The following is a 25,669-nucleotide window of genomic DNA, read 5'->3' on the forward strand; positions in this document are numbered from 1 at the left end:
ATGTCACTAATATATGCCACGAAAAAAAAAATATAAATAAAAAAAAATAAACAAAAAAAATTACGAAATTAAGAATGATTAAAAGATACATAAATATAATATATAATTAAATATTGTTATATTATTGAATGACAAGGGTAATGGTACAAGGATTTTTTATATGGTATGATTATGAAAGTGGTTAGCATTAAGAAACATTAAATTAGATCAAAAAAAAAGAAAAAAAAGGAGGATAATTGATTGATATAGTAAAAAATATCAATTTCTCGATATTTTTAAACTCTCAATTAGCTGATGATATCTTTGAAATGTCATTAATATCTCCTAACAATTTATATTTCCATATTCTTGCTTTACAATCCCCACTTCCTGTTGCAAAAATCCCATAATTTGGACCTAATGGAATACCGTTTGCTACTGCCACAGAAATTACACTATTTCTATGTCCTTGTAACATCAATAGAGGATTACCTGATTTGGTATCCCAGAATAATACACTACGATCTTTTGAACCGGATAAAATCATTTGATCATCATTAGTTGTAGCCACACTTAAAACAAAATCTTTATGACCCATATAAGTGACTTCACATGTACTTGAGTTATTATTATTTGATTTATTAATTTTAGAATCAAGATGAGAATTTGAATTTTGATTAATTTTAGAAGCATCATTTGATGAAGTTGTTTGTTGTTTTAAATTCCACAATTTAACAGTCTTATCCAATGAACCAGAAACCACGTTTTTACCATCTTTGGTAAAGACTACACTATAAACTGAATCTTCATGGCCAGTACCTAATTCGTTTGAATCTAAACGTTCTACCAAAAACCCGGTTTCTGCATCCCAAACTCTTACTGCTCTATCTAATGAGCCTGCAGCAATGAATTTACCATCTGGTGATACAGCCACAGTAGTGACCCCATCTTCAATTGATAAAGTTAATAGACATTGCCCTGTATTTAAATCCCAAATTCTAACAGTACGATCACCTGATCCTGAAACAATCTTGTCACCTGAAGGGAAATAATCTAAAGAGTAAATATCTTGTTCATGTCCATTCAAAATCATTACTATTTTCTTTAGAGTGATATCCCAAATTCTAATCAAACGATCTTCTGCACCAGTAGCTAAGAACTTTCCATCTGGGGAAAAACAAACCGATCTGATGTATAAATCGGAAGAAGTAGAAGCAGCAGAGGCAAATGCACTTGTATTACCATTAGGGGATGCAGTTTGTAAAGAAGATTGCTGAGAAGATTGATTTAAAGTTGGAGGTGTAGTAGTATTTGTGACTGAATCATCGGATAATCTTGAAACTAATTCACCATCGGAGACTCTAAACACTTGAGTAGTCTTATTACAACCTGTAGCTAAATACTCACCATCTTTGGAGAATTTTACACAACAAACTACAGAAGTATGATCTAATGAATGATGAAGATCGACATCCAATAATTTAGAAATGGCAGGGTTATAAATGATTTGATAATCATTTGATTGCTTTTGAAATTCTTTGGGGATTTTATCTAACGATGTGGAATCTAATAAGAATTCTGGGATTTTCTTCTGATGAGAAGCTCTCTCATTGTAAGGAACCAAGTAACCATTTGCAGGATTAGTAACAAGCTTAGTAGTGGAAGGAATTACTGGAGCTGGAACGTTTATGGGTGGAATCGTGGTTTGAGTAGGTTGCTGAACTTGCGTTTGTGCTGGAGTTTGTACTTGTACTTGTGTTTGAGGTTGTGATTGCGTCTGGGGCTGAGGTTGAGGTTGAGGCTGAGGCTGAGGTTGAGGTTGAGGTTGAGGTTGAGGCTGAGGTTGAGGTTGTGGCTGCGTCTGTGTCTGTGTCTGTGGTTGTGGTTGTGGCTGAGCTTGTGGCTGCGTCTGTGCTTGTGGCTGCGTCTGTGCTTGTTGTTGAACAATAGGAGCAGGCGTTACTGTAGTGACTGTTTCATTAGGTGATTGTATTATATTTGCCTTTGTAAGTGAATTCAATTGATAATCTTTTGCTTCTATATCTTTTTTCAACCGATTAATTTCCTCTTCATAATTCTCCTTCATCTTACGATGAGTTAACTCCAAATCATACACCGTGTTTCTAATTTGTTGTAATTCATTCAATTGTTGGTTGATTTTAATGTCAAAAGTTTTTTGATTTTCTAATCTATAGGAGTTTGCGTCATTAGAAATACTATTGAATTCCAATCTCACCGCTTCTAATAATTCATTTAATTTGGATGGCGTGTGTTGTGAGACATTAGTGTTATTCATGGCGCCTGACGGTAATCAGGTAGATACGATTGTAGGATTAATAGGCGTAATATTTTTAAATATTGCTATTATTTTTTTTATTTTTTACAGTTTTTTCTCTTTTTATTTTTTTTCTTTTTTTGTACTTAATAGTAATACGTAGTGATATTAGCAGATAATAGAATTGCTTTAAATAGAATTAACTTAAAATTAAAATTAAAGATAACAAAGTAATAATTCAAAACAGCTTTAAGAAGAAGGAGAGGGAAAGAGGGAGGATAAAATACGAAATCAAAAATAAAAATAAATATATAAAAAAAAAAAAAGATTAAAAAGATTAAAAAGATTAAAAGATTAAAAAGATTAAACGTCGAATAAAACAAGTAAACAAATAAGTGTTCTTTTCCGGGACTATATTCCAAGAAGAAAAAAAAAAATAAAAACCTTTGAAAAAAGCCTTTGAGGAATCAATTGAAAAAATCAAACTAAGAAATTTTTGAAATAGAAATTAAATTTTGAAATTTTTGAAATTTGAATTTTGAAATTCGAAATTTTTTTGACTGAAATTTAATTTTTAATATTTAAAGAAAATATAGAAAAAAGGTTTATAGGAAAATAACAGTTAATTTTTACAATTGGTAATAGAAAAACAAACAAAGCTTTCCCCGGAATGTAAAAACGACACGCCATTAAAAAAAGAAAAGTTGGCTTGACAAAATAGGTATTGACTAATTAATTGATTTATTGATTAAATCGATCGATTGATGATAAACTTACGAAACCTTTCCAGGACAAAGTACTGACGAAGAAATAGCTGCAGGATCGTTCATGGAGACAGGCCCGTAGGCTGCGTGCCCAGACAGAGCCGGAGGGAAATTTGGAAATTGGGAAAAGCCAGCACAGGCAAATGGAAATGTCTTAGGGTTGTAAAGTGTAGACCTAAGCTCTTGTTAAATAGCCCTAGGTCTTAATTTTGTGAATGCACGTGATTTGGGTTTAATCAGGTGTTATAGGTTTTATGTGAACTTTATGCAGGGCACAACCCTAGAAATATATGTAAATAGATCATCATATTCGAAGTATTTTAATAATACCTTAGTTATTAGTAAATACTTCAAATAATCGACATCCACATGGTAGACCCACTTGTAGAATACAAAAATTCCGTGGAGAAACGGTTAAATGATGCCGAGTTGTTGATCAACAGATTAATCCATGAGAATTCTGTCAAAGATCAATTACTTGAGCAACGAGATGAAGAGATTTCACAGCTTAAAGCCACTATTGAAAAACTTGATGAAAAGTCGTCATCACAATTGAAAAAATATGATTTAAGTCTGGAGAATTTAGACATTATTAAGGATTTATTTGAATATCTCTGTGGTGTTAGAGTTCATAAGACTTATGAAGATGATACAGGGCTTTGGTTCGATACTTCTCAAGGTGTCAAAGATTCCAACGTAATGGATTATAAACTAGGATTTGTGAAAAACAGTGCTTCACCAAAGGATAATAGTACAAATGTACAAGTTGTATACGTGCCTTTATTGAAATATAGATCTCCAAAAGAGTTATTGCTTTTACAAAAAATTTTACCTGAATACATGTTTGAAACATTACAATTCCCTTTAAGTTCGCTACACCAATTCTATATGAAACTATCCAAATGTTTGGATAAAAAATAATAATATATTTGCATTTTTTTTATACTAAGAAAAATAATATTTAATATACATAACTTATATAGATGCTAATGTCAAATTACCATCAGAATTAACAATTAATGATTTTAATAGTTTCTTCTTGGCGTCCTTGTCTTTAATGTTTTTAAGAATTTTATAAAGATTCTCACCTTTCTTCAAAACTGGAGTTTCTTTGGCAGTTACAACTGTCTTTTCCTTTGGGTTTTCCTCTAGCTTTTCCTTTGGCGTTGCTTCTGGCTTTGCTTCTGGCTTCGTCACTTTACCCTTGGCTTTCTTAACTTTACCATTGCCCTTATATAAACCTTTTTGGTATTTTTCATCTTCAGTTATGCATTCTGTATGCTTTTGATAACTATACCCATCATCAAATGTCTTGGAACAATCAATACATGTATAGTATGCATTTGGACATCTATAATAATGCTTTTCAGTATTCTTCTTAGGAACTGTAGCATTGCATACTTCACAATTGAATGTAACCATATTTGTCTGCAATATTTTTTTCCAGACTAAATAAATAATATACAATTCTGTATATACAATTGGGCATCGCTTAAATGTTTTATTTTTTTTTTTTTTTTTTTTTTTTAACTTAAATCTCCGAAACTAGATATGTCATTAAATACGATCTATTATACAATCAATATACATATGCCTATACATTTTTTTTATCTTCTTCTTCATCATGAATTTGAAATGATTTCTTAAAGATAAATTTCAAAAGAATCCATGACATTCTAAATGGACCAAATTCTGGCCATAAACAATCCAATAATTCTATCTTAACTCCTTTATGGCTCGTTTGCCAAATCATAAAATCACTTAATCTAGAAACACCACTAGTTCTAATCAATAAATCTAACGGTGGTTGGTCCTTTGTATAAAGATTATTTTCTATTAACGTCTCATTGATCTCTTTAGAATCTTTGGTATTTATAATCACTTCTCTTATGGAATGTACAATCTCTTCACGGCCAGTATATGGGAAACAGATATTTAATACTGCTCTTTTATTATTCTTGGTAATTTCCATAGCATGTTCCATCTCTTTTAGTACATCTTCAGGTAATAATGATAAATCACCAATAACATTGACTTTAATCCCATATTTAGATGCTAGTTCGCCATTTTTAGATATTTGTTTAATACGATCTTTGGCTAATTCCATCAGATTAGTGACTTCTTTAGAACTTCTTTTGAAATTTTCAATAGAAAATGCATATACAGTAGCCGATTGTACACCACTCTCATACAATAACTCTAATATCTTGCTCATACTTTGGAACCCAGCTTCATGGCCTTCTTTGATCTCTATATCATTCTTACGTGCAAATCGACGATTACCATCCATAATGAACCCAACATGTTTAGGTCCACAATCAGACACTCGGATAGTCCTAGAAAAAATGTTTTTAAGCCACTCTTGGATAAATGAATACCCAGGTATTCTACTTTCTACTTCCATTTTCAGGTTTTAACCTATACTTTGTAATTTTTAAAATTTATATATTTACATATATATATATATTCCAATTTGTTACTTTTCCCTTATATTTTATATATTATATAATATTAACTTCTCACAAACTCATTTTCAATAATCATCACCAATAATGGACTTCCAATTCCGACATTCTCTTAGGTAAATTTGGCAAAATGAAAAAAAAAAAAAAAATATATTAAAATACACAAAATAAAAAAGAAAAAAAACAAAGTAAATAGCCACCACGAGATTCGAACAGCGATGAGGAAAAAGAAAAATTAACGATTTACAGTCCGCAAAAACAAGGCAATATAAGGTTTATTGTTGCCATTCTCTTTATAGCAAAGTAAAAGATTATTTTGACAATTGAGATCTGAGTATATCTGTTATAAAGTCAATATATTAACGTCAAGTATTTTGTCTTTCCCCTAAATCAATAGGGTATCCCTCTTTAAATAACTAGAAAAAAACAAAATAGATTATAGCCAATGTTGAAATCCTGTAATAAATATCCACGTTTTATCTCTAGTACAAAAATTCGTCAATCACCAAAACTCATACAAGTTAGATGTCGTATCCAGCCTGTCTCAACTTCATCATTTGCAACAGCAATTTCTGCTGCTAGGAGATTGGTAACTCCCGCTTACCTTTTAAATAATCCATTATCTGTAGTTTCTGAAGAAATGAATACTTTAGTGAAAAATATCGTCACTTTAATTGGTTCTGGTCATCCAATTTTAAATAGAATGACAGGCTATTATTTTGATGCTGAAGGTAAGAAAGTTAGGCCACTACTAGTGTTGTTATTATCAAAAGCAATCTCCAATATCCCTTTAAATGAAAGAGCAAACATTACTAGATTTGATTCTAATGACGTATCAGCTTTCCCTATCTCCATGAAATTCATGTCATTAAATTTATTTGATAATCCCAAAGACAATTTCTCACCAATTCAAATTCTTAATGGCATTAAACCATTAAACCCATTAACAAATAAAGCGGATACTACATTTCAAAGTACTTCTTTCGATAAAAAAAATGGTATCTTACCAAAGCAAAGGAGATTAGCAGAAATTGTAGAAATGATCCATACTGCTTCTTTATTGCATGATGATGTTATTGATCACTCTCCTACAAGACGCGGTAATCCTTCAGGAAATGTAGCTTTTACTAATAAAATGGCTGTACTTGCAGGTGACTTTTTATTAGGTAGAGCTACAGTTTGTATTTCAAGATTGGAAAACCCAGAAGTAGTTGAATTGATGTCCAATAGTATTGCAAATTTAGTAGAAGGTGAATTCATGCAATTGAAGAATATGGTTTTAGATTCTGATTTAACTTCCATTGATAATGGTAAAATATCATTACCAATTCCATCTCCAAAATTTGAACAATATTTAAATGATTCAAATTCTTCAGTAATTTATCAATCAACTCCTCAAATTTCTTCTGTTAAATCAACAGATTATCAAAAACAAGATAAATTAATTGATATCGCCTTTGATTATTATTTGCACAAGACCTATTTAAAGACTGGTTCTTTAATTGCAATGGCATGTAGATCTTCCGCTGTATTAGCCGGTGTAAATGATTCTGTGGTGGAGCAATGTTTTGAATTTGGTAAAAATATCGGAATTTGTTTCCAATTGGTTGATGATTTATTAGATTTCTCAATCCCATCAAAAACTTTGGGTAAACCTGCTGGTGCTGACTTGAAATTAGGTATTGCTACTGCCCCTGTTTTATTTGCTTGGAAACATGACCATTCATTGGGAAAAGTTATTAACAGAAATTTTTCAGAAATTGGTGATGTAGAAATTGCAGCTACTGCTGTGGAAACTTATAATGGTGTTGAATTAACACGTAAATTAGCTGAAGATTATAGAGATAAAGCTTTAGAAAATTTAAGATCAGTATTACCAGAATCTGATGCCCGTTCTGCTTTAGAATTTCTAACAAATAGTATATTAACAAGAAAAAAATAGGCTAATATACCATTATTGCTACTATTACCACCGCTGTTGCATCATAATCTAATGAAAAATATAAATATACCCTATATCGATATTCAATACTAATAATGACAATTCTACTACTAATAATAATTATAATAATTTCCATTTACATTTTATTTCCTCAGAAATGATAGGAATAAAAAGTACAAATTTTTAAAAAAAAATAAGAAAGAAAAGCTATAGCAGAACGAAGAATAATCATGGTTCAGTTAATAGCTTTTTTTTTGTATATATTGCATGCATATTCACTCACCTCTAATTATAAATACAGGAATAATATATATATATATATTCTGTATGCTTACCTATAAATAGTGCTCTTTAGATATAAAATTCTTATAAATATTTTCATTAACTTACTTGTGTAAGGCCAAATTTATTAATATTCTACGTATCAAGAGTTTGCTTTTTTCTATTTCTATTTGGTCTGTGCGTCCCCAGAAACATTCGGAGTTATTTTGAAATAAAAAAAGAAAGGGTGGGAGTAATAGTCGAAATATTTAATGCTGGTGAGGGGCATATATATGTATATATATATATAAAGAAATGTTATAGTCTTTCTATTAAAGAAGATCATATTATTTTATTTGAAGAATGAAAAATTGTAAAAGCTTATCAAACTTCTTGACTAGAAAAAAATCAGCATAATTCTATAAAAGCAATGAAAACTTTAGAAGTAATCCAAGAAATGGCATTTAAGCCCCAAGAAACAGTAATTGGAACAACAAATAATATGTATATAGTGGAAGCTTCTGACTGGGTAATTTTAGGTTGGATGGCAATTCTTTCTTTTTTTTCTGTTTTTCTCAGTTTCTTGTTGGTTCGGTATGCTCACTATTGGTATCATCAAGCAAAAGTAAAATAAATAATACAAGTTTGTTTTTTTATTTTAATTAACTTTTTGTTATTTTTGCACTTTCCATAAGAATTTGAATAATATAGAACTATACTTTTTAATTGTAAGTAATATATGTATATATATATTAATTATTAATAATATTTGTCTTTTTCAATTATGTATAGCTTAGATTAAACTTTTAACATTTTTTAACTCTATTCTTAAACAAGTAATTATTAGGGAATTGATTTTTTTATTGGAGAATCGCTATTTTGGAGAGTTATTCCCCCCTTTAGGTTCCACGTTTTATATTAATATAAATAATAATAATTTTCAAACAGAACAATGAGAACTGCATCTCAAGAATTATAAATACAGTAATTTTGAAAAGTTAGAATTAATTTAAAGAACTTGTTGGAACTTTTTGGTAATATAATGGAAATAAAATTCAATCGGTTTTAAAAATTTTCATCGTAACTATTTTCAGCAACGTGAAAAGTGGCAGAATATGTCACCATTACCGATACCTAAGGGCATCTTTCCCCATTCAATAGAGATACGGAAAAGATCATATGTGAGAATATCTCATAAATTTGGAACATTAACTTTTGAACCATTGTTTTTACCTTTTTATTGTTCAGCGATAGTTATAGGATTTTCAATTATAGCTTTAGTAATCCTTCCAGTAACGGTATGGTTTGGAAAGAAATTTTTTGGTATAACTAAGGAAAAATTTCAAAACAGATTTCTTCAAAGCAACAGAGATGGCAATAATATCTTACTTAATTTAAAAATTGAACAAGATAACCCAAGACTATCTAAGAATGATTTGATAGAGGTCCAATGTGAAAAAGATGACTGCAAAGAAAATTTTATTCTCTCAGAACTTTTCTCTTCGAGTGAGTTCGAACAAATTGAAGAATATGTAAACATTACTAAAATAGAACAAAATTATATTTTATCTGTGCCGTCTTAATTTGCTGGTAAATACAGATTGATATTATCAATTAGCTATGGAAGGTGTAATAATCAAAATGATAAAGTAAAGGATTAGTTTTTATTTTTTGTCTTATTTTGTAGCGTAAAACACTGAGCATATAGGAATATATTTAAAATGCTAATATAGCAGTTTTATATAAAAAAAGATGAAGAAAAGCTAATAAACATAAAAGTATTTTTCCCGCCTGATCGTACCAAATATTTTTCCAGAATTCTTTAATCTTTGATCTTCCACACCCCTTTTTTATGACTATGTCTAATATGTCTTATTCCTATTCAAGCTTATTATATCAAGTCAATACCTTTTTACGAATATGTCTGAAGTAATTATCTAGTTAAGTAACTGCAGGAAACGTATTAATATTTCTTACCTGATGTAAGCCACAAAAGTCAAAATTCGGAGTTTTAAAGCTATTTAAAAGACGAGAATGTAAAGTCCGAGGATAAAATTAACTTAAATATATATAAATAAAGGTATTCTCAAAGAATATAAGTGTAAATATTACAATTTATTTATGATAGGGTTTCAAAAATTTTTAATTGGTTAAAGGTTTTAAAAAAAAAAATATGGTATATAAATATTGAGACAATTTACACTAAAATACAATTTTTTAATGGTATTTTTCTACCTACCATTTTACAAAATGCCACAAAAAAAAATAAACAAAAAAATAATAAAAAGCTATATATAGAAAGCCTTAAACTTAAAAGAGTGTATTTAAATATAAAATATTTTCATTTCAAACACATCTTTTTTCAAATTTAATAATGGTTTTAATTTCTACATTATCAAAATACTTTGTTATCTTTCCACAATTTTTCAAGCTAAAAGCAAAGGAAAGAAGTAGTGCGTCACAGCAAGGTACGACTTACTGTTTCCATTACCTTTTGGGGGGGTTGATAGTACTCAAAGGTTCTTGGTTCCTCTATCGCTACTTTAGAAAAAGAGTGAAAGTATTAAAAGACTTAGAAATTATTGAAGCTTCAAAAAAAAAATTAATAAATGAATTGGAAGAAGATGATGTCGATTACAAAGCTTTAGAACGTTCTGTTTTCGAGTACCATATTGAGATTGAAGAGTCTTGGGATTCAAACGATGATGATGCTAGTGTTGGGTTATCAAATACTGTTATATTTGAAGGAATTACTTCCACGATCGAAAATAAAAATAATAGTGTGGTAGTTGACAATTGTGAGAATAAAAAAGCAAGCTCGAACCCAGAAGAGTGCAGTTCTCAGAGAAGTTGTAATACATTTGAAGGTAATTTGAATGTTAGTATAGGTCAAAAGTGTACTTGTGTTGTAAAAGAAACAAAAACTGAAGCTTTTTGGATTGATAATACTATAAATTCATTAATGATCGGTGATTATTTGGAAGCAATATCTGACAAGAGGGGGTTCTATCAATATAATTATACTGAGCCAATTCTTTCAAATCAAAACTCAAAAACCTCAACAGAAAAAACTAGAATAAATATTGAACAATGGATTGAAGATTCAAATGTTTCTGTAAAAATTAAACAAGAAATGCCATTGATATTAACTAAAAGTGCATTTATGGAAAATTTTGGTTCAGAAGTTAGTGACACAGAATCTTGTATAAGTGCTACTAGCAGACTTAGTTTGCCAGTGTCAACTGTTAATTCTTCTGAAGCTCTAAGGACCCTGAAGCAAAGTAATTCAAGTTTCAGTAGGCACAATTTGAAACAGAGAAATAGTATTTCAAGCTTTGAACAATGGTATAGTCCAACTCCAAGGGCAAAAACACTTTACCGGATAAGGAGAAAGCTAGATTTAAGAAAATTAGAAAACAGTAAAACTTCAAAGATAAGAAAGGAACGAGCTGTACACTTTGAACCTACGAATCATGTGAGGTTTGCTCTAGTTCCAGAAGTATGCCCACTCTATCATTCCATTTTACATATTACAGAAAAACCAAGAGCTACATTTTATATCCCTGATGACTAGTCAAGGATTAATGTTGTATGCAAAAGCAATTTTTTTTCTTTACTCTGTGAAGCGTTTTTGCTTTTGGAACAAGACTAAACTAATTTTCAAAGCTTGAAATACTATTTTTCTACCTCAAAGTTTGCTTACTGAAGCTTGAATTATTTTGTTTTGGGGTCCTTAGAGCTTCAGAAGAATTATTATTTTACTTTGGTAAACAAGATTTTTCCATCTTGAATTTTTCTCACTAAATTTTAAATGCAGTTCATTTAAATTAATCGTTATTAATATATCTATATGTTCATATTTTTTGTTCATATTTTTTGTTCATACTCTATTTATTATCTACTTGCAATATTTAGTATATTATTTTATTTTTCATCAGTACACATTTAATTTAAAACAACGTAAATGATTATATCTCTAAGGCAAAACACCCAACTTTTCTTCTTCAATATTCGATTAAGATTTTATATTCATATCGCATAAAAAACAGTATGTCACCAAACTTATTCAAGTATGTTGGGGTGTACGCATATCACATACCGATTTTTGTAGGGATACTTGACTTATTATCTGACCGAAGAAAGCGCGAAAGGTAATGGTATATGTTTAAATAATATTTGAAAAATAAAGTAACCCATACTCTTATGCAAGTCTTGCATATAACTATGATATATAACTTTTGTTTATTCCTTGAAGTTATGAAGTATTCCAATAGATAATCTGAGCTAACTAGCAATGAGTAAGTTTGTAAAAATTCTTAAACAAGTTCCAAAATTAAGCAACCCTGAATTATTATGCTTTAAAGGCTATGTAAATAATCAATGGATTGATAATGCCAAGGATCACTTCACAGTCACTAATCCTGCAACAGGAAAATTAATAGGTAAACTGCCAGAGTTTACAAAGCAAGATGTTAATGATGCAATTGATGTTGCCAGTAAAGTCTTTAAAGAATATAAGAATACTTCACCAAGAGAAAGATCATTATGGTTACGTAATATATATAACTTGATGATAGAAAATATTGAAGATTTAGCCAAAATTATTACTTGGGAAAATGGAAAATCGATTAAAGAAGCTCGAGGTGAAATTAAATATGCAGCATCATATTTTGAATGGTATTCTGAAGAAGCGTCTCGGTTATATGGTACAACTATCCAAACACCAAATATGGCTAATAGAGTCTATACTAGAAGAGAGCCTGTAGGTGTATGTGGCCTAATTTGCCCCTGGAATTTTCCAAGTGCAATGATTACAAGAAAGGCAGCTGCAGCGTTATCAGTAGGCTGTACTGTCGTAGTAAAACCAGATTCCCAAACCCCATTTTCTGCTCTTGCATTAGCATACTTGTCAGAAAAGGCAGGCTTTCCCAAAGGTGCTTTTAATGTTATACTGTCTCACAATAAAACTAAAGATGTTGGCTTAACATTATGTGAATCGTCGAAAATTAAGAAGATTTCATTCACTGGTTCGACTAACGTAGGTAAAATATTGATGAAGCAGTCATCTTCTACGTTAAAGAAATTGTCAATGGAATTGGGTGGTAATGCTCCTCTTATTGTGTTTAAAGATGCAGATTTGGAATTAGCTGTTAAGGAGACGGTGGCTTCAAAATTTAGAAGTTTAGGACAGACTTGTGTATGTGTGAATAGAATTTACGTTCACTCTAGCATAATTGATAAATTTACTGAAATGGTTGTGAAAGAAGTTCAAAAATTTGTTATTGGCGATGGATTTTCGGAAGAAACTACTCATGGCTGTTTGATTAATCAACAAGCTATTGAAAAAGTGGAAAAACATGTCGCAGATGCCGTTGGAAAAGGCGCTAAAGTTTCACTAAAGGGAGGGCCAATACCCGAATTAGGTAGTAATTTCTATGCTCCTTACGTTTTAACAAATGTACCTCACAACGCTATTGTAGGTAAAGAAGAAACCTTTGGGCCATTATGTCCAATATTCAGTTTTGATAGTATTGATGAAGTCATTGGATATGCAAATGATACACAATATGGCCTAGCCTCTTATGTATTTTCAAGAAATGTCAACACGCTTTACAAAGTTTCTGAGGAGCTAGAGGCAGGCATGGTATCTTGCAATACAGGATTATTTTCAGATAGCGCCATTCCCTTTGGTGGTATTAAAGAATCTGGCTATGGAAGAGAAGGGTCATTACATGGCATAGAAGATTATACAGTTATCAAGACAATTACAATGGGTAACATTAATTGAATCATTATTGCTCATTTGTATATGCCCTTTGACTCCTGCAACCACATAATATGTAAAAATTAATTAAATAAAGATAGGATATTCACTTTGACTAATGAAATGATGTATAGCCATGGATACAAAAAGGCTTAGACAGTTTTAAGTACTCTTTAGTACTCAAGTTTATAATAACTAGAATTCAATTTCTCGGTTAATATCAAATGAGGCTCATATTGACACCAAATGAATTAATTGATAACAACCTTAATGAAAGTTTTAAGGGATTCAACTTAGCTAAGTTCAGTCAATTTATTATTCTGATTGCTCAATTAATTACCATAACAGCAATAATACCTCTTATTAGAGTTCCCCCTTCAACATAGATTCCAGATTTTTTTTATCTATAGCCTGTTTTTTCATGAAAATTTAGGAATACGCCACGCATAATTACCAATGTAGGTAATGAAAATTTTTCAGCCTTTTCGTGGCTCATTCGCCTCGGCGATCAAATTGATACTGCTATTTGTTAGCTAAGAGTCTGCCCCGGAGAATTTTGAAAAAGGTAAGACATGCGTTATACATTCTCAAGAACCATTTTTATTACACTACTAAAATAGGTAACTTTGTCATATTGGATTTACTATAGATGAAATATTTGCAAAGGATTTTTTTCCAAATCTAGATTTGAATGTGTACAAGATTTTTTCAAGGCCTTGGACGTTACATTGGCAGAAATAAAGACCTTTAGTAATATATATTAAGGTCTTTTAGCTTTTCAAAAGTTATTTTAATTCATACTTTCATTAATTTATTTCGTGTTACTGTGCTTGCCACATAACTATATAATCAACTGCTTAGCGAAACAATTCCTAATCAATAGCAAATAACTAGCATATTATCATAATGGTAGCTCTTCCGTCTCATATCTTTAAAAGGAATAATTGTTCTTCCATAAATAACAACCAAAATAAAAGATGTTGGCTCAGTCTGGGTAAACGTCATTTTAATCTTGAGGTTAAAAAAGGAGGTCATTCATCAGGAGGACATGCTTCCAGTGGGCACTCTTCTGGGGGCCATTCTTCAGGTAGTTCAGGTTCTACAAGAGGTAGTTCGGGCTCATCAGGTGGCAGTTCGGGCTCATCAGGTGGTAGTTCGGGCTCATCAGGTGGCAGTTTAGGGTCTTCAGGTATAGTTCCTGCAGCTGTAGCTGGTTCTTATTTGAGCGGTAATCACAATCATAATAACTATAATGGAACTGTATCTGCGCGTCACAAAGACTTATCTACAGGAGGTAAAATTGCTTTGATTGTCACTTTATGTGGGTTCTTTGGTATTCTTATTATGTTCTGCTTATTTTTTTATCTTAGGAGGAGGTTTTCTAGAGTGCGTCGTACTGATGAAGAAGTAATTATTGTTAATGAGGAAAATAACGAGTATAAACCAATAGAAAATCAGCATGTACAATATCTACCCAATTCACAAGAACCGACAAATAATAATTCTACGACTTCTAATGGTGTTTGGATGAATCCACCTGCAGCTGTGCATCCAAGAACACCTTTAAATGAAGCTACCATACCGAATAATATTCAACCACCAAGTTACCTTTCTGCAATTAGCAGAACAGCAGGAGCTTTACTTGTTTCTCAGCAAGTATCTGGGAATGATAGTGATCGTATGAGAAATAATTATTATAATTTTAATACTGATAATCAAAACAATATTAGAGATGAGAATAATAGGGATGGTACTACCCATTATGAAGTAGCTTCAACAAATCAAAACCATGCTGATAATAGTACATTCACTTCAAGAAATTCTGAAAGTTCATCTCACATCGTTAGCTCTGATAGCTCTGAACATTCTGACGGCTCACATGCTTCTAATAATGAAGCTACTTCAAGCTCATCTGGTAATTCTGAGCACTCTCATACGTCTAATAATTCTGAACACTCTCATACATCCACTAATTCTGATACTTCTCATGTAAGTAACAACCCTGCTAAATAGCTCAGCTCTAATAACTAATGAGATTAATTTTTGGGTTATCTAGCTATCGGGAAATAAGTAGGTAGATATTGTCATATATAGTAGCATAGCATATCTTACAAATTAATTTAAGTCTAATTTTCAATTTAGAAAAAGAATCAGAAATAGTTTTGGAAAAAGGAAGATGTTATTGTAGCAGTTTTTTTCCCCTTACTTTATTTTTTTAATGAGTAATTTAAATACAGTATAAAAAGTTTAAAATCCAATTGAGCTTTCTACCAAGATAATAATACTTTTTTTTCCTGAAAGCTAGTTATCCTACTGCATTCTTACTAAAAAGAAATGCTATTCAAATTATGATATGATATATCATATCGCCATCGTTTTAGATTTCTCCAATAGCTTTTGATTATTATCTATATTCCTGTCTCTTTTTAATATTTTAATTCCAATAATATGTAGATCATATGCCTACTTATTTTCTTTTTAATTCCCCACACTTCATGGTTGGACAATTTAGGAAAATGCCGAAATGGGAAAATGAACCCTTTTTTTCTCGTTTATGATATTTACTATAAAAAGTAATTGAAGTTAAGGGAATCGGACTTAAAAAGGAAAGTATAGGTTACATAGCATTAGATATTCTGAATAATCATATAGTATTAATATCCAAAAAAAGATATAAGGTATTTGGTAATAATCAAGTTAAACCTGTTTTGCCCCTCTTAGGGTTTTTGAATAATAATCCTTGTGAAAATATCAATATTTAGATGATAAAATTTCTTTGGATCCTAACTTTATAAAATTGATACCAGTATGGAAATAAATTTATTTTGTATATAAGAATGAAAGCAAATTTTAATTTCAATTACTACTCTTTGCTTCAAATGAAGGCATAAGAGTGAAGGTATACTAGTGATATGGTTCGATTTCAATATGAGGACCAAACAAGAATGTTTGCAAAGAAAAATGTCAAGGAGCCTCAGCGTGCGGGTACTTCAAAAGCAAATTATGTGATACCAATTACAATGACTATTGTAGTAATAGCTATCTTGGCAATAATGTTAATTGTAAGAATCACAAAGTTAAAATTATCAATTAAGAGACGAGAAGGCAGGAGGAGGGTGGCATTACAACGGGCAATACATAGAAGTAATCGTCGTAGAGGAGGCGATACTCTTCCAAATTCAAGTTCAAGAACGCAGGATGATGGGTTAGACATTGTGCCAGAGTATACAGCAGTTACATCACCTAAAGATTATGGACATTTTGATATAAACGGGAAATTTCATTATAACTTAACTTCGAAGAGCGTTATGAAGGATTTAGACATTTCTGTTCATTCAGTAGATTTTAGTAAGGATGAGCAAATATCTGCACCAATGCGAACTACAACAAGAGAACCGCCTAGTGAAAGAATACCACTTTCCTCTTATTTGGAAAATTTAGAATTGCAGCCTGTCTCTAGTTTTCAATCTAGTACTGAAGAGGAAACATTACCCGACTATTGTTCTAATTCTACTCAGTTGAATATATCTACCTAGTTATTGATTCTTTACTTTTTATTTTTTTATTTTACTCTGTTTTATTTTGTTACGTTTTATTGTTTTGCTTTTAACTATTTTATTCCTTCAGACGCATTTTCTTTTTAATAATATGAGACAATGCTCATTATACCTCTTTTTTTTTTTACCTTTCATGTAAAATCACTTTTGAATATCTTCTATAAATACAAGTGTTCTGCATTCTTCTCTGTGATTAATATTAAGTAGTGTCATATATTTATATATTTACGAGAAAAACCATTTATTTTTAATATTTAACAACCACGAGTAATATCTACTTTGGGTTAATTTCAATTCTTACTTTTACCCTTTTACCTTTAAAGCAATGTTTTGTGCTTTAATGTCCACAAAGTTACCCTAAGAGCCCCTTTTAAAAGAAGTTGAAAAAAATGAAAAATACAAATAATCATAATATATTTCACCATATGGGTATTAATTTATAGCTTATTATAATATATTTCCATGATGGCTTTTTTTTAATGATGAGGAGCATACTCATGTATTGAGTATATATAGAAGAATTTATTAGAAGGTAAAATGATATATATTTTGTAGGTATTCAAATGTCAGTGAAAAAATTGAAAAAAAGCTTAAAATGGAGGACATTTCCCCTATATTAGATATTCAGAATAATCAAGATTTATATTTTAAACTTGATGAAAATAAATTTCTTTCAATATGTGATATGTATGATCATTGTGAAGCCACTAGGTTTATTCTTCAAGAAAATGGCAAACTTGTGAATAAACCTATGGAGTCCAAGAATTTAATAATAATTGGGGGGATTTTTGGTGGATTGATTGGATTACTACTTTTGCCCTTTATTATTTCCTATACTTTTTGGTTTTTGACCAGAGCAATCCTCATATTAATTTCGATTTTAAAATCTATTTACTCAGGAGATTTTTGTAAAACATTGAAAAAGTATCGAGACACAATGATGGGTAAAAGAGAGCCAGATAATTCAAATACAGCATCTGATATGCCACATATGATAAACTGCATAAGTAATTTCTTACCAAAATCAAATTCAAATAGAACTAGAATCAATAGTATACATGAAAGACAACAATGTAATAGACTTGCTTCTAGTTTGGAAACACTTCCTAGGTATGAAAGAAGATATTTCACAACTAATAATTTGCTTCCTCATGAATCTCAAGATCAGTTTGATTTACCTTCCTATCATACAAGTTACTATCTTAACGCTCCACTTACTCAAGAACGTACGATGAATGAAGAGAATTCAAATCATTCTAATAATTCTGATAATAGAGGAATAATTCAATTACCCCCTAAAGCAGTTACAATTCAAAACTCCAGGTTTTTGACAGAACATCCCATTTATAATGATAATTTGCCAAGTATTCAAAAATCAGAAGGTCAAATATTGAAGAATAGTGTTAAAGATGAAGATAACGTTAGTGTTAAAGACGGTGTAAACGTTAGTGTCAAATATGATGAGTATGGAAGTAATAGTGATAGTATAGAATCAAGCAGTGGTTGCAGTAGTAGTTGTCACACAGTTAATAGTAATTCTCTCTCAAATAGTTATGATTGAGGCTTGTTTAAAAAGAAAAAAAATATAAAATAAAATACGAAATCAATTGGAATTAAATTTATTGTTTTGAACTTAGATAAGTGCGTGTAATAATTATTTAAAGAGTTAATTGTTTATAGTTGTCAGGATGTTTGTTTGTTTGTTTGTTTGTTTTTTCTTTCCCTGTGAAACTGAATGTTGATAGAAACGAAAAAAATTTTGGATTTAACTAATATGGAAGAGAATTAGGCGGGTACAGTTATGTAAACATAAGAGAAAATAAGTCATTAAAAGTATATTTAGTTAAACTTGGAGATGATATGAGGAGATGGTATATAATATTACAAATACATAAGAGCAAAATGTAAGAATTGGTAGACACTGTCTAATTATTGAGTGGATCAAAATCTGAATCATCATCATCGATATCTACATCAATATCGTCATCAGCTATAGCAAAGTCATTTGCATCTTCTGTAGTTAAATCATATTCCCCTTCGTACAGATCTTTCCTACGGTTATGATCGTCTAATATCAGTAATCCCTCTGCATCATTTTTTAATGCACGGAAATTATTTGAATGAAATGGGAATAGCGAAGAGGAAGAAGGATTATTTGAATGTAAATCCCTATTAATTCTAGAGCAAATCAAATACAAGAATAAAACTCTTTTCCTCTTTTTATTAAAGAGGAACCAGAATTGGTTCCAGAGATTACCAGGTTCATCATCTAAGAACGATTTTTCCTTTGGATTATAATTGTATATGAGACAATCATTTAAATCCATATGATTATTCAATATTTCCCACATATTAATGTTATTATTTAATTGCTGTTGGATTGTAGTATTATTCCCCATAGAAATCAAAGAATTTTCGAATTTTGATTTCAAGGTGATTAAATTTGATTGAATAAAATCAGTAGGTTCAATCAATGAAAAATCATGATCAGGATAGGATGCGTTTAAGATGGCTATCAGGTAGGCAAATGTCTTTCTTGAAGAAGCTTCATTAATAGGCCCGAATGGGCCTAAACTAATATTTGGAGGTGCATCATTCAATGAAGAATGTCTTCTTGTCTTTTGATTTTGTTTCTTCTTACTAACTTTCTTATCAGTAGGAGTAGATTTGTTATTCACTTGCTTTGTTGAGGTTTCTCCCGATGATGAACTTAAGTATGCTTGATCACCGTTTGAAGTATTCCTTTGAGGCTTACTTTGAGAAGTATTATCTATAAGTTCTTTTAAATTCTGTTGGTTCAATTTATTAGACACTTGATTGTGATGCATATGATGATGATGGTCAGTAGATACAGATATTCTTCTTTTTTGGACCCAGAAAGAATTTATATTAGCAGCTTCTTCTGTAGAATCTTTGGATTCTACCGGAGATGTTTCTTTAGAATCTCTAGGGTCTTTCGAATGGAGAGAATTGAATTGCTCATTTTCTTTCAATAGAACATCAAGGTGGTCTTCAATAGTCTTGTAAAGTTTTCTATCTGAAGCAACAGCCTTTGTGGTAAAAATGTCACAACCTCCTGATATTATGCAATCGTTGGTTTCAAAATTAAGCGTTTGGTTTAATCTTTCGATATCCAACTCATCAATGAATTTCATAACGTGTTTATCAATTTATGTGTGTAGTTGCGTGTGTGTATGTATGTGTGCGTGTCGTTATAATTTGTGCGTATTTGTTTTGTGTAACTATTATTATTTAATTTTTTTTTTTAAAGTTAACAGCTATTTAATTTATCTTGTTCTCTATATATAAAAGTAAAGTTCCCTAATAAAACGCGACACGGAGATGTGGTGTTGTTTTTGCCGGGGAGTCGCTCGAATTAGTCAGTCTTGAACAAACTTTATCCATTTTGACTCGAAATTATTATTAGATCGCTCACGTTTCTTACCAAAAATTACAGTAGACATATTATGATCATATCTATCTAGTGTTAAATTAAAAATTAAGTTTGTATATTTATTTGATGTATACTATTTTTTTTATTTGCCTAGAGATGCGTGCAGGGTGTCACATCTAAAATGGCTTAATCAAAATGAAGATACAGATGAATAACAAACTCGAATGTCAAACACATTAATCAGTAGGGTGAGAAATGTGCCTCAAAAAAATGCTAATTTACAGATTAACTTATTTAGTGGATGATAATATATTGGCTATTTTCACAAAAAAGGAAAATGTGGGGGGTGAGAAGGAGGGGGAAGATTGCCGGATCAGGAATGTTGCACGTGATACGTATAGATGACGTAATAGTGCTTGTAAATTGAAATAATAATATAAATAGAATATTAGCACGTGATATATGTGTAAACTAGAGTATAGAGTTTAGAGTAGTATTCCCTTATTTAACTGTGGTTGTCATGGTAGTAGTTGTTGAGCTTGGTTGAGATGGTTTCAAGTACTTGTCCTTGTGTATCCAGCTTGAACCAATTAAATGTGCACCTCTTCTTTCCGCGATTCGAAACCATGCAGCAGCTCTGGCGGTATCCTTCTTTCTTGAACCAATAGTCTGAGACCATAAAGTACCACAAAGACACATAGCATCTACATGGCCCATACTCCCAGCTTTTTCTAAATATTTCAACCCTTTAAATTCATTGTTGCTAGGGTCCTTAATGCCGTAATTCTTTAAATATGCAATACCACATTCGTATAATGCAGGAATGATGGGGTTTGATCTATCCTTGTTATTATTACTCTCGATGCCCAATTCTTTCAAATTATCGTGATTATCTACTTCAAGCATTTCAGTTTTTTCAATTATAAAGGGATCATTTTCAACATTGAATATTTCATCAGTCTCAGAAATAATGCTTGTGGCTGCAAATATATATTTGAATGATTCTTTATAATCCTTGTTTACACCGTACCCATATCTTAATGATAAACCGTATAATAGAAATGCAGTGCGATCTCCAGAAAGGCAAGCCCTTTTCAAAATCTCTGTTGATTCTTTAAATTTACCTTCGTTTCTCATAGAAATAGCAATATCTACTTCTTCATTACTACGATTCCCATGCATATGAGCATTGGAATTGTTTCTCGATTTATTAACGATCTCATGAGTATTATCATTGAATGTCATTTCTGTGGGATTAGTATTTTTGTTTAATTTAGTAATGATAATTTCTTGTGATTGAGATTGAGAATGAGATTGAGAATGAGACTTTTCTCCCGGTAATTTAAGCAATTGAGAAGTGGTGGTTATGCTAGTAGATTCATTAGAAAATGGGACGTTGTGTGATAGTTTTTTATTATTGGATTTCTTAAGTCTATTTTTAGAAGATGAATTGGTATTACTATTGTTATTAGTATTACTATTATTTTTTTTACTATTAGAATTGTTATTTTTAGTCATACCATCTAATGAAACACCTCTTTCATGATTATAACCACTACGGTTGCTATTTGTTCGAGTATGAGTGTCACTGAAATTGCGAATCGTTGTAGCATCAGAGAAATCTTGGGAACGAACAGTTAGTTCAGATAATGATCTACCATGTTGATGTAAATTCAAAGGTGGTTCCATATATCTATTTGACGATATTGGGGTAGAAGTTGGAGTTGGGATTGATGTACTAATACTTTTAATTTTAGGGTTTGGTGGGAAAATATACATAGGTATGTTAAAATGGCCTGTAGGTAATGCATTATCTTTTGATAATTTCTTTGGAGAAGATAAGCTTGAACCAGTACGACTACTAGTCGTACTACTTACAGAGCTTCCATTATTACTGGTTCCACTACTGTTGCTACTGATATTATTATTATTTGTACTGTGGTGGCCATGTTTGGAAGATTTAGGTGAAGAGAATAAATTTTTAATAGAAAATGAAGATTTTTTCTTATGACCTTTCTTATATGATGATGGACTATTAATAATATTCATTGCATTAGGTGTTGCACCATCAAGGAAGACTGGCTCTTTCATATTAGGAATAGAATTTGGTATTGTACTTTTGGAAGAATTGTTTCTTTGAGGTGTAAAAACATCATTAGAATTCTCATTACCAGTAATATTTGTAGAATTATTAATGTCTGTACCATTTGTATCGCTATCCAATGAAGACCGAGAATATTGTTTCACTAAAGTATTTTCTACATTTGTCATAGGGAAATTATGTTGATTAGGAGTCATTGGAGATGAATGTTTAACTAATGTACTATTTGAGTCATTATTATAAGGATAATTGTAAAGTGTTCCATTATTTGTATTAAATCGTGTTTGTTTGTATGGAGTGGTTTGTCTTTGCATGGGAGTTTGATAATTTGAATTAGAATGAATGTGCGTATTACTACTTCTGATTGTATTATTTTGTTGTTGCTGGAAAAATATTTGATTTTGGTTATGAGTATATGCAGTCTTTTGTTGATAAGTCATTGGCATTGAGATATTGCCTATTCTAAACCTTTCAAAACTTGCAGAACGATCGTCATTTGAAAATTGGTTTGGAACTTGGTTCTTTTGTATATTGAATTGTGGATTTTGTTGCTGTTGTTGTTGTGAAATGGTTGTGGAAGTTGTATTGATATCATCAAAATTCGACGTCGATACTGATTCTTGTATACTTTCCATATCGGTGTCTTCTTCCACGAAATATGAATATCTGGATGTCACAGCTAAATGTTTTTGAGCTTCAGTAGACATTTGAATATTTTTAAATTCAATTTTATTTATTGCATCGGAAATATCTACATTTTTATTTCTTAATTTATCATTAGAATTCTTAATATTGGGTCTTTTATTATCTGATAACAATGACCTAAACTGAGATGCAGGCATGCATAGCACAGGGCCACTCTGAGTAGTCGATCCAAGTGTATTGTTCGAAGGATTACTCGTCTCATTAAACGCCTGTTGTAATAGGATCTCATCTTCTAGCGATAGATCTAGCTTATCTAATAATCTTCCTGAAGTACTGATAGAATCAAATGATAAATTACTTTCATTATTTAAAGAATAAAACATAGACGTGGGACTCTTGTTTGTTGGAGAATCTATCTGAAGAGTTAATTTCTTTTTATTATTATTATTACTATTAGTATTAACTTGCATTTCTTGGATATGGAATATATGAAAAATGTTAGGTGTATTTTTTAATGTTTTATTTTTTTTTTTTGTTAAATGAAAAGTATTCACGTTATGAGAAGAGTAGAAAAGGTGATATTATTTATATGCAGATGATTTGTGATGAGTTAATCCGATATAGGATTATTGTAATATCAGTTATGATTATTGCAATACGACTTGTGATGACTTAATGCAATTTGTGAATGTCTATTAGGGATGAGGTGTTTGAAATTTCGAACTTAAAACAAATCTCAAAAATATAAAATATGAAAACAAAAACAAATAACTTTAATCAACAATACGAAATGAATAACTTTAACGGAATGTTTGTATTTTATTGGTTGTTCTGATATATTTAGTTTTTTTTTTTTTTTTCTAACCAGAGAAACAATAACAAATACCAGAAGAAAATAAGTGTCTCATTTGATTTGGAAATGGAGAGAATGTCTCATTACGAGACTGAGAATTAAATTACTGAATACTTCTACCTAATTGGTTAATGAATAGAAATCAGAATCAAAATGCAACGCGTAGTTTCTAAGATGGGATTGGTGGCCTTTTTCTAAGACTACCTTTTTGGGCAAACCCATAACAATAATCTTGCCAAACATGGACACGTTAAAATGACGAGTGGCTTCTATTTTGGGAAGGCGTCTTTTTTTGGGTTTGTATCCAAATTTGGTAATGGCATCACGTTGTTTAGGGTTTGTCAGTTGGTGTTAGGTATGGGTAGTGGTGTAGTTAGGGTTTTGTGATGCTGTTAAAAAATAGTAGTTTTTCCCTAGGGAGAAGAAGTATATTATTGTTTAAGATGTGATTTAATAGTTTAATTATATCATTGATTTAGGGGGCAGGGAGGGGCGAGTTGAATAAAATATATATTCAAAGAATTAAAGTGTGAGAAGGTAAAATGTGAATGCATGATCTTTGTATTAATTCATTTAATGGCATCTTTTTAGGTGACAGTAATTCGATAGCAACTACGTTAGATCATGGTTTTGAACTTGGAAATATTATTATGCTCAGAAGACGGAATAATGAAAAACAAGTAATTCAATATTAAACTAAATTAGCAAATCTTTAACAGTAAATACCAAAGTACCTTGTCTTTATTCATTTCATTTTAAAAATATTAATATTTCTCTTTTTTTAGTCTCAGTTTAGTACTGTATACTCATCTATACGAATGCTTCTAGCAAATTCCTATTATTATTACTCGAAGCAATTTTTTCACTCAGTATATCTAAAGTACACCATCAAGCAGAATGTTATCCCCATTACCTCGATACTATCGATATTAAGGGAGAGTAAAAATTATGGGCATTAGAAACAAAGAGGCCGTATAATTAATGCTAAGTTACTTAATCTAAGGAATAATCCTGAATATAACCCGACCAGGAATATATCACAAGATACGGTAAGGTGCCCCTAGGCTGCCACCGTGGCCTTCTTATAATACACCCTTGTTCCATTAGTCTTACCTATATATATATATTAACCCAACCTCATAAGATTCATTTGGTATATAGCTATTTAACAACAACCTGTTACTCTATTATCAATTATTTATAAATATTTGTGAGTTTATCCTAACATAGTGGTGTTTATAATTTGTTCATCTGGTTTACTTAAACATTTCCACCTTTTCGAAATAGTTTACTACTATTCCTCGTAAAGAAGCGGTACCTTTTCTGCATTATAACCTGTCAATTTTTAAATTGCAAAGTTCTCCTGGTCATACTTCAAAGTCTATGGAGACATTTTGGAAATTTGTGTAACAATTAAAATTTTATTCGATCGTCGTAAAAAGACCATTTGATATTGAATAGTAGCTTAGATTACTAGAAAGTAAAACTATTAATTTACCTAGTGCCTTTATAAAAGACACATACATAACGGTTACGATTTTTGCTCAGATATCTCAGATCATGATTCTCACGCGCACATACACCCACACCCACACAACTCATATATCTAATTTTTCATAACAAAATTTATATAGTGTGATACAATTCATTTACGAGATTTCTTATGTAT

At 30.8% G+C, this 25,669-nt stretch overlaps 12 protein-coding genes across 12 annotated transcripts; 7 read left to right on the top strand and 5 right to left on the bottom strand.

Annotated features, from left to right (window-relative positions):
- Window positions 1-283: 283 nt before the first annotated feature.
- On the bottom strand, window positions 284-2,275 carry TBLA0F00520 (uncharacterized protein; the record flags this gene model as incomplete). The annotated part of the gene is made up of 1 exon (XM_004181067.1): window positions 284-2,275. The coding sequence occupies one exon, from the start codon at window positions 2,273-2,275 to the stop codon at window positions 284-286; it is 1,992 nt and encodes a 663-aa protein (XP_004181115.1).
- A 1,112-nt stretch (window positions 2,276-3,387) lies between these two features.
- Window positions 3,388-3,939, top strand: CSM1 (Csm1p; the record flags this gene model as incomplete). Its single annotated transcript, XM_004181068.1, has 1 exon — window positions 3,388-3,939. The coding sequence occupies one exon, from the start codon at window positions 3,388-3,390 to the stop codon at window positions 3,937-3,939; it is 552 nt and encodes a 183-aa protein (XP_004181116.1).
- Window positions 3,940-3,993: 54 nt separating this feature from the next.
- Window positions 3,994-4,440, bottom strand: TBLA0F00540 (uncharacterized protein; the record flags this gene model as incomplete). Its single annotated transcript, XM_004181069.1, has 1 exon — window positions 3,994-4,440. One exon carries the CDS (start codon window positions 4,438-4,440, stop codon window positions 3,994-3,996), a length of 447 nt encoding a protein of 148 aa, XP_004181117.1.
- A 172-nt stretch (window positions 4,441-4,612) lies between these two features.
- On the bottom strand, window positions 4,613-5,422 carry RER2 (ditrans,polycis-polyprenyl diphosphate synthase; the record flags this gene model as incomplete). The annotated part of the gene is made up of 1 exon (XM_004181070.1): window positions 4,613-5,422. One exon carries the CDS (start codon window positions 5,420-5,422, stop codon window positions 4,613-4,615), a length of 810 nt encoding a protein of 269 aa, XP_004181118.1.
- A 506-nt stretch (window positions 5,423-5,928) lies between these two features.
- Window positions 5,929-7,425, top strand: COQ1 (trans-hexaprenyltranstransferase; the record flags this gene model as incomplete). The annotated part of the gene is made up of 1 exon (XM_004181071.1): window positions 5,929-7,425. The coding sequence occupies one exon, from the start codon at window positions 5,929-5,931 to the stop codon at window positions 7,423-7,425; it is 1,497 nt and encodes a 498-aa protein (XP_004181119.1).
- A 2,635-nt stretch (window positions 7,426-10,060) lies between these two features.
- TBLA0F00570 (uncharacterized protein) lies at window positions 10,061-11,260 on the top strand (the record flags this gene model as incomplete). The annotated part of the gene is made up of 1 exon (XM_004181072.1): window positions 10,061-11,260. The coding sequence occupies one exon, from the start codon at window positions 10,061-10,063 to the stop codon at window positions 11,258-11,260; it is 1,200 nt and encodes a 399-aa protein (XP_004181120.1).
- A 720-nt stretch (window positions 11,261-11,980) lies between these two features.
- On the top strand, window positions 11,981-13,474 carry UGA2 (succinate-semialdehyde dehydrogenase (NAD(P)(+)); the record flags this gene model as incomplete). The annotated part of the gene is made up of 1 exon (XM_004181073.1): window positions 11,981-13,474. One exon carries the CDS (start codon window positions 11,981-11,983, stop codon window positions 13,472-13,474), a length of 1,494 nt encoding a protein of 497 aa, XP_004181121.1.
- An 882-nt stretch (window positions 13,475-14,356) lies between these two features.
- Window positions 14,357-15,463, top strand: TBLA0F00590 (uncharacterized protein; the record flags this gene model as incomplete). The annotated part of the gene is made up of 1 exon (XM_004181074.1): window positions 14,357-15,463. The coding sequence occupies one exon, from the start codon at window positions 14,357-14,359 to the stop codon at window positions 15,461-15,463; it is 1,107 nt and encodes a 368-aa protein (XP_004181122.1).
- An 899-nt stretch (window positions 15,464-16,362) lies between these two features.
- On the top strand, window positions 16,363-16,986 carry TBLA0F00595 (uncharacterized protein; the record flags this gene model as incomplete). The annotated part of the gene is made up of 1 exon (XM_004181075.1): window positions 16,363-16,986. One exon carries the CDS (start codon window positions 16,363-16,365, stop codon window positions 16,984-16,986), a length of 624 nt encoding a protein of 207 aa, XP_004181123.1.
- A 616-nt stretch (window positions 16,987-17,602) lies between these two features.
- On the top strand, window positions 17,603-18,568 carry TBLA0F00600 (uncharacterized protein; the record flags this gene model as incomplete). The annotated part of the gene is made up of 1 exon (XM_004181076.1): window positions 17,603-18,568. One exon carries the CDS (start codon window positions 17,603-17,605, stop codon window positions 18,566-18,568), a length of 966 nt encoding a protein of 321 aa, XP_004181124.1.
- A 364-nt stretch (window positions 18,569-18,932) lies between these two features.
- On the bottom strand, window positions 18,933-20,162 carry TBLA0F00610 (RNA polymerase III-inhibiting protein MAF1; the record flags this gene model as incomplete). Its single annotated transcript, XM_004181077.1, has 1 exon — window positions 18,933-20,162. One exon carries the CDS (start codon window positions 20,160-20,162, stop codon window positions 18,933-18,935), a length of 1,230 nt encoding a protein of 409 aa, XP_004181125.1.
- A 740-nt stretch (window positions 20,163-20,902) lies between these two features.
- Window positions 20,903-23,617, bottom strand: DSF2 (Dsf2p; the record flags this gene model as incomplete). The annotated part of the gene is made up of 1 exon (XM_004181078.1): window positions 20,903-23,617. The coding sequence occupies one exon, from the start codon at window positions 23,615-23,617 to the stop codon at window positions 20,903-20,905; it is 2,715 nt and encodes a 904-aa protein (XP_004181126.1).
- Window positions 23,618-25,669: the final 2,052 nt, after the last annotated feature.

This window comes from Henningerozyma blattae, chromosome 6, assembly GCF_000315915.1.
Source record: "Henningerozyma blattae CBS 6284 chromosome 6, complete genome".
Lineage (NCBI taxonomy): Eukaryota > Fungi > Ascomycota > Saccharomycetes > Saccharomycetales > Saccharomycetaceae > Henningerozyma > Henningerozyma blattae.